At 38.5% G+C, this 8,162-nt stretch overlaps 1 protein-coding gene across 1 annotated transcript; it reads left to right on the forward strand.

Annotated features, from left to right (window-relative positions):
• The first annotated feature begins 5,891 nt into the window (after positions 1 to 5,891).
• LOC101324538 (small nuclear ribonucleoprotein E-like) lies at positions 5,892 to 6,324 on the forward strand. The gene has a single exon (XM_033850261.2). It carries the CDS (start codon positions 5,899 to 5,901, stop codon positions 6,175 to 6,177), a length of 279 nt encoding a protein of 92 aa, XP_033706152.1. The 5' UTR covers positions 5,892 to 5,898; the 3' UTR covers positions 6,178 to 6,324.
• Positions 6,325 to 8,162: the final 1,838 nt, after the last annotated feature.

Below are 8,162 nucleotides of genomic sequence, written 5' to 3' on the forward strand. Positions count from 1 at the left end.
GTCATTGGTGTAGGGTCCCAACCTACTCCACTGTGACCTCATCTTAACTAATTACATCTGTATTAACCCTATTTCCAAAGAAGTTCACATTCAATGGTACTAGGTGTTAAGACTTTATATCACTTTTTAGGGGGACAAAATTCAACCCATAACAGTTTACTAGCAAGTATGCAGCATAGAAAGCCTTCCTGAGTTTCCAGCCTACCTGGCCTGCCCTGTGGAATTCAGATCTAGGATGGCAACACGCATTCTGAATTTCCAGCCTGCCCTCTTGCCTGATGCATTTCAGACTTGTCAGCTCCCACAATTACATAACTATTTTCTTTTTCTCTCTCTAATCTTTCTCTCTAGATAGAGATACAGATACAGACACAGATACAGGTATGAGTATAGACAGATATAGGTACAGAGATAAAGATAGATATCTCCTGTTGGTCCTGCTTCTCTGGAGAACCCTAACTAAGATAGTGGGGGAGGCTGAGTATTTATGGGGAGGGGTTGGGAGGACTTGGAAAAGACAAGAAAGGGCATACACATCTTTATAATAGAGTAGAATATAAGTCCCAGAAAGGAGTGATAAAAGAGAAAAATATTCCATATTTTATGAGGTCCTAAGATGTATCTCTATGACTCCAGTTTTATTTCTATCTCAATTTGCAACTTCACAACCAGAACTAGGCTCAACTAACACTTGCCTGCCACATTGAAAAAGAGTATTCTAAACAAATTGAAAACATTGGGCTGAACTATATGAAATTGCCAATATTTGACAGTTTATTTCTTACCAACAATATCAATAGTTTCATTAACTTCGGTGTAAAATAGATTATTTACATATACAGAATACACTTAGAAAACCAAACTGTTTTCTTGAATATCCTAAGACCTAGTCCATCATGTGATGATTTAAGAGAGGTGGAGTCTGTGGGACCAGGTGTCAGGTGGGGGCATTGTGGGTAGGCCACTAAGTCAGCATATTTAGGAACATCCATTGGAAAGCAGTAGCTAACAGTAGCTAATAATTATCCAACACAAAAACTGTGAAAACAGTGGTAGTCATCACATGTATTATCCTATTCATTTCTCATAAAACACTGTGAAATAGGTACTATTATAATTGGCATTTTAACGTTAAGGAAACTGAGGGCTAATGAGTGGAAATGGCTTGCCCAAAGCGGTAGAGCTAGGAATTGAGTCCAGACATGTCTGGCATAAGGGCTCACACACTGGTATCTCATGCTGTATTGCTCCTGATCCAGTAGGTCCCTGAGAGCTAGTTCAAATGGGAACTAGAGTCTAAAGTCCACGGATATGATTAAGGCAGGAAACAGAAGCCAGCAAGAGCAGAGAATCAGGTACTAGGAATATCCGACAAATTTTAATTTCTTTTTTCTGTTGCTTCTACTATGATGTTTGTCCTTCACTCATTCATTCAAATATATTTATTAAATAGTATTATTACCAGGCATTGGTCTAGGCAAGTGGAAATCATCTTGATCAAGATGGAAAAAGATCTCTGCCCTTAAATAGTTTAAATCCTGAATAGGGAGACAAAATAAATTATAAACATAATAGAAAGGAATTTTGTAGCATGTAAGAAGGTTATACATACAGCATAACAAATAAAATGTAAATGAGTAAGGTGGTTCAATAGTTCCATGGTGAGGTGAGAAGTGGGCAAGATTCAGTATTAAATAGCACGGGCAGGGTTACTTTTAGTGAGAAAGTATAATTTGACCAGAGTTGAAGGCAGTGAAGGGATTTAGTCAGATAGATATCAGTGGGAAGAACATTCTCATCAGGGTAAATGTACTAAGTCAGGAATGTCCCTGGCATGTTCTAAGAAATTAAGGAGGCCCAGCCTGTCTGAGGTAGAGGAGGAAGTGGGAGAACAGTGGAGATGAGGACAGACTGCTAGCAGAAGCCCATAGGGCACTGGGTCTTGTAGGCACTGTAATGACTTTGGCCTCTACTTTGAGTGAAATGGGAAATAAGAAACCATTGAAGGGTTTTGAGTAGAAGAGTGATATGATCTGATTTCTACTTTTAAAAGGATCACTCTGGCTGTGTCAAGAAAGACTGTAGAGAGTCAGAGTGGGATCAGAGAAACATGTTGGAGACCGTTTTAGTAACATAGCCAAGGAATAATGGTGGCCAGGACCAGGTGGTGGCGGTGGAGGAGATAGGAAGTCATAGGATTCCGGATGTATTTTGAAGGTAGAGCCAACAGAAATGTAAGATGAGGAGAGGAACAAAGATGACTGCAGGGGTTTTACCTGTGTAACTGGAAGGGAAGAGTTATGGATTGATGTAGATAAGGTTTCAAGTGGAGCAGATTTGGGGAGAAGCTCATGAGTTCAGATTTGGACATGTTGAATTTAATACATCTATTAGACATCTGAGAGGAGATGTCAAATAGGCAAGTAGATGTACAAATCTGGAGACTGGAGAGGGAAGTCCAAGTAGAGATGTGTACCTGGAAGGTGTCAACAACATAAGATGTTATTAAAACCATGATACTGGGCTATATTACTGAGAGCAACTCTAGATAGAGTGGAGAGGATGTTCTGGGACTGATTTCTAGCTTCCTTCTTCCCTCATCCCTTGACATTAAGAAATTAATGAGAAGAAGAGAAATCAGCAAAGGAGACCAAGAAGGAAATGACCAGGGAGGTTGGAGGAATATCAAGGAGATGGGGTGTTGACATGAAAGTGGAGTGAAAATCTCACACATGTTTTCACCTGCCCACCCACTGGTTGAATGCAGAGCAGTCCAAGGACCCAGAGGAGGGCAGAGTAATGAGGTGTGACGAGCCTGGTCGCTGGATGATAGCATGAAGTCGAGGTCCTTGCTGCCAACCTAGACTGTGATGAGGTCAAGATGCAACATTGTACTGTTTGGCCTCTGAGATTTGGGGATTTTTTTTAAACAGTTGTTGGCCTACCCTACCCTGACTAACACAAGAACTGATGCCATTTGAAAGGTGCCAGCATCTTGTTTTGAGAGCTTTAGCAAATTTTACTTGTTGGTACCCCCATGAATGTTATTCATTATTAATGAGTCATTAAAGAAGTACTTTCTCTTAGAAATGCTTTATTTGATGTTAGGATTATGTATTCAAAAGCAATAGAAAACTGTTTAAAAAAATGATTTATCATCAGATTTGTGCTTTCTTGAGCTAGGTTTGAAAATTATTCCGAGTTAACTGTTATATCTACCCTACATTCTCAGTCTGAGTTGACCTGGCATAAGCCAAGGTTCAGCAGAGCCTAATTCCATCTTGGGCTTCTGCGAACTGGGATTGTCAATGGCGTGTTCCTGATGTTCACTCTTAATTGGATCCTAAAAATATTTATTATTGATGGGAATCTATCAGGTTTTTTTCTTTTTTTAAGGTCCCTTTTTGATAAACCTTTGATTGCTGTTAAAGAAAAATGTCTACCTTCCCCCAAGTACAATGTTTGGAATTGCATTTGGAAAATTGATTGAAAAGTTGTTATGAGCCTGAGGTTAATAGTGTGAGCCCTGTTTGATGCACTTGAACCCTACGCTATTCATTCTCAAGTTTTTAGATTCTAGCTACAAAAGGACAAGTCTGAATATCTATTACAATAGCTTCCCATCACACTTAGCATTGAATCCAAAGATATTACCATGGCCTACAAGGCCCTACTTATTCTGGCTTCCTGCTATTTTCTTGCCTCCCTCTTTGCTGCTCCTTGAACACACTGCACATGCTCCCTGCTCAGAATAGCACTTGCTATTCCTACTGTTCACCCAGATGCTCACATGTCTTCTTGTTTCACTTCATTCTGGTCTTTCATCTCCCTGTCCACTCTATCTAAAATTATAGCTTCCATCACTCTCTGCCCCCCTCTCCTGCTCAGTAAATATTTGGTGAATAAATGAGTGAATGGATTAATGAATGGTTACAGTCATCTGATTTCTCAAAACAACATTATCTGATCTAAGAAAGACTCACTGTTTTTGTTTCATGGTACAAAATACCATGATGATAGCCAACCTAGGTGGGGCTTGAAATTTTAGAAAATTTTGAAAAAGAAAGAAGCTTTTGGCCTCAATTCCCACTACACTCTCCTATCTATCCCCTAACTGCTTCTTTCATTTTTTATCTATTTATTCAGTGAACATTAAATACGTATATGTTGAGCCCTATTTTTCCTCCTAACATAACAAAGAAAAAAGCTCCACCTCTATCCTGATATTATATTTAGTGGAAATGGTGTCCTGAATAAGCCAGGCTTCTTTTAAAGGGGCAAAAACCCTGTTACTGTTCAAAACTTTTCAAAGTCCCAAAGGGAGAAAGAAAACAACTCCCATCTGCATTAGTTACTATACAATTTGCAGCCACAGAATCTATTGGTTTTCACATTTCCATATTTTTGAGGCACATTCACAACCATAAGGGAAAATATTAAATGTGAAAATGGTTAGATATGTGTCAATATAAAGTCTGCTTGGGAGTTACTTCCAGCCACACGGATTCACAGAGTGCTGACTTACATGATTTCGTAAACATGATTTCATAAACTTGGTTACCTGCTCGCAAAGTTATCTAGTGCTTAAAATGTAATACAAGTTAGAGGCTTTTTGCTTTGTTTTTGCTGTGAAAAACTGTGTTTCCTTTAGAGGAGCTCACAATTTATATACTGAAAATATATAAAAGAATTCTGTGTCAACAAAATGGTGTTTAAGGTTTTAAATCAGTCAGCCCTGAGACTTCCTCACCAGACATCTCAGAGACTTTATGAAAGTTTTATTCTATAATTCCCTGCTTGCCTTTACTCTTAGCTGCTTCTTCCAGCTATTCATATAGTTTGAAAAATAGAGTTTATATACTTTAAGTTGCAAGGCATTTAGAATTTTCATAATCTCTTTATTGTGGCTGAAGTAGTCAAAAAAATGAAGTCTATTGTTGATAATATTTCACTGTGCTTTTACTAGATTAACTGGAGCAAGAAGCTAGAACTTGTGGCATTTAAAAAATACTCCATTTTTTAGAAAGCTTCTATGAGCAAGTTATAGGATAATTAAATTAGTTTCAAAATAGTTCGTAAAAATCAGGGAATAGGGTGATAATGAAGATTTATAAAGAACAGATGCTGAAAATAAGGGTCTCAAGAACAGGAATTTTGCATTTATATATTTTAGTATCTTTCATAGCATGTAGCAATGTGCTAAGCACATAGTAGGTGATCATTAAGTCCTTGTTTAATTAACCTATAAAATCATATATAGCATCAAATTTCAAGTACCATATTTTACAAGGTAGAGAGTAGTATGGAAAAATTTCCCTTGCATAATAATCACTTAAAAATAAAGTATCTTTAAGTAATTGATGAGACGAGTATACTCTCTTATTGTTTTATATAAATTTCCTTATAGTTAATGTACATTTACTGGCAACAGATCCCTATCACCTGCCCTCCACGCCTTCTATTTGGCTTCTCATTCATGAATTTCAATATCTATTCTCTTTACTACTTACTATGTTCCAGATGCTATATCTGTTCTTTGCCCTTGGGAAGCATATAATCTAGTGGTAAAGACCAATGAGGACAGAGGAAAATTCAGTGCTGTTTTGATTAGACTCCTTTACTTACTAGAACTAAGACTCAGCTCATACATCTTCATGTATTAGAAAGATTATTATAAGAAGATAAGCACACAAGATAAGCTCAGGGAAAGCTGAGCCTCTTGACTTCAGAGAGCAAGAATTGAAAGGTGGCTCTGGATGCAGGTGGCCCTGGGGATTTCACTCATTTCAGAGTGGGACTTCACAAGTCCTCACCAGGCTCTCTTTACTTCTCTATTGCATACCTTCTGCTTACGTGTGGTTTCTGCTCACTTAAAACTTCTTGGGGTGAGCTTCCACCATGGCGTACCGGGGCCAGGGCCAGAAGATGCAGAAGGCGATGGTGCAGCCAATCAATCTCATCTTCAGATACTTGCAAAATAGATCTCGGATTCAGGTGTGGCTTTATGAGCAAGTGAATATGCGGATAGAGGGCTGTATCATTGGTTTTGATGAGTATATGAACCTCGTATTAGATGATGCAGAAGAGATTCATTCTAAAACAAAGTCAAGAAAACAACTGGGTCGGATCATGCTAAAAGGAGATAACATTACTCTGCTCCAAAGTGTCTCCAACTAGAAATGATCAATGAAGTGAGAAATTGTTGAGAAGGCAATACAGTTTTTTTAGGTGTGCTTTGTTAGAAGTGTATTTCTAAAGCATTTATTCATATTGTTTTGCTCACCTTTATGTTATTACCAGATGACAATAAATGCTGTGGGATTGTTTTTATTAAAAAAAACAAACAAACAAACAAACAAAAACTTCTTGGGACTTCCCTGGTAGTCCAGTGGTTAAGACTCCATGCTCCCAATGCAGGGGACGCAAGTTTGATCCCTGACTGGGGAACTAAGATCCCACATGCTGTGTGATGTGGCAAAAATATTTTTCTTGTGAGGGATCAGTCATTATTTTTCTCTACATAATGGGTTTTCAGAAATTGCCCATGTTTCTAATGTTTTCTCTGTATTCCTCAGTTCAAAATACTTACAAACATGATAGAATTTGTCCAGCCCATGTTTTTTAAAGCAACCATGGCTGCCCTTTGACACTCTGTACCTACCCCTGATTCAATCAGCTGTAACAAGAGGGTAAAGTCACATGGTAAAATCAAGTGTAATAGTTCATTAAAGGCTACACAAGGAGACATAGCATAGGCAGTGTGTTGATGTGTCTATTTCAAATTTGGCTTTGTAATGCTAGAATGTGATGGGGTACAGAATTCTCTAGAATCATAGAATTGAATCACTTGATCAAGTCTAGGGGTAATCAGAGCATACCCCTTAGGAAAGATGACACCCAAGCAGGTTTAGTCAAAGTTAGCTAGGGAAGAAGTGATGGGAAGCTATACTAGGCAGAGAAAACAGCATGAGTAAGGAATAGGAGCAGGAAGAAATATGTTTCAGAGACTGAACCACATGTGGTTTGATCTTCCTGGAACTTTAATAACTATGTCCAAAGTGGTGAGAGGTAAGAAGAGAGCAGGCAGGATCCAGGTTAGAATACATAGTGAAAGTAATGGGAAACCATTGTCTTATACAGGGTAATGACAAGGTCACATTTACATTTTCGATACATCACCCTGGGGACAGATGGAAGATGTATATGAACATGGCAGGACTGGAGGCAGAGACAGAGACACTAAGTAGACGGCTAGTTCAGGTAAGAGATTAAAAGAATCCCAACTAGAAAACGCAGGTAGGAGTGGAGAGGAGGTAATATGTTAAAAAATATTACTTAAATAGAATCAATCATACTCAGTAACTCATTAAGATGTGCTGGATGAGGGAGGGGGAAAAGCTGGTGTTTCAGTTTCACCAAGTTGGTGGATGGAGATCCCACAGTTGGGATGGGTAAGAAAAAAGGCGAGTGACTCTGGGGGAGGGGTATCAGGAAAGAGTTGAAACAGAAGGAGCTGTTATGTCGAAGGTGCCTGGGAACTAGATGTGAAATAAGTAAGTGCCTCAGATGACAAGAGAGAGAACCAGTGTTTTAATCAATGAGCTGGTCCATCCAGCTTTTCTTCATATTACTGAGAGAAAGTACAGTTGGAAGTTGAATAGGTACAGCAAGTGCAAAAGGGGAAAATCAAGGGTTTATCCAAAAAGGGATTTAGATTGAGTGTCCCAAGCACAGATGACCACATCATCAGGTATGTATCCCAGTAACCACCTGCTCCCAAGCTAAGACCTTGCTGGACCTCCAGTAAAATTCATTTCTTTTCACCCTAATGATGTAGTAGCAGGGTATTGATTAAACTAACAGGGAAAGGTAGTTTGGGACATAAAGCTCTTCATTCATTCTTCACACAAATACCTACTATGTGGTATACTATACCAAGGACTTTAGAAGGCAAAATTTGCTTACTGCCTGCAAATGACTTTGATAAACTTGAGAGTTACTTAGGAAAACAAGGTAAATGGGACATATTGAAGTAAGTAAACAAAGGAAGAAAAAAGAGACGCTACCAATAGAAGAGAATAAATGATTGATTTGCTTTAGATGAGAATGGCAGAAAATAATGGGTCATAGTGGACTGCAGATTGAACAGGATTCAGCAATAT

This window comes from Tursiops truncatus, chromosome 1 (assembly GCF_011762595.2).
Source record: "Tursiops truncatus isolate mTurTru1 chromosome 1, mTurTru1.mat.Y, whole genome shotgun sequence".
Taxonomy (NCBI): domain Eukaryota; kingdom Metazoa; phylum Chordata; class Mammalia; order Artiodactyla; family Delphinidae; genus Tursiops; species Tursiops truncatus.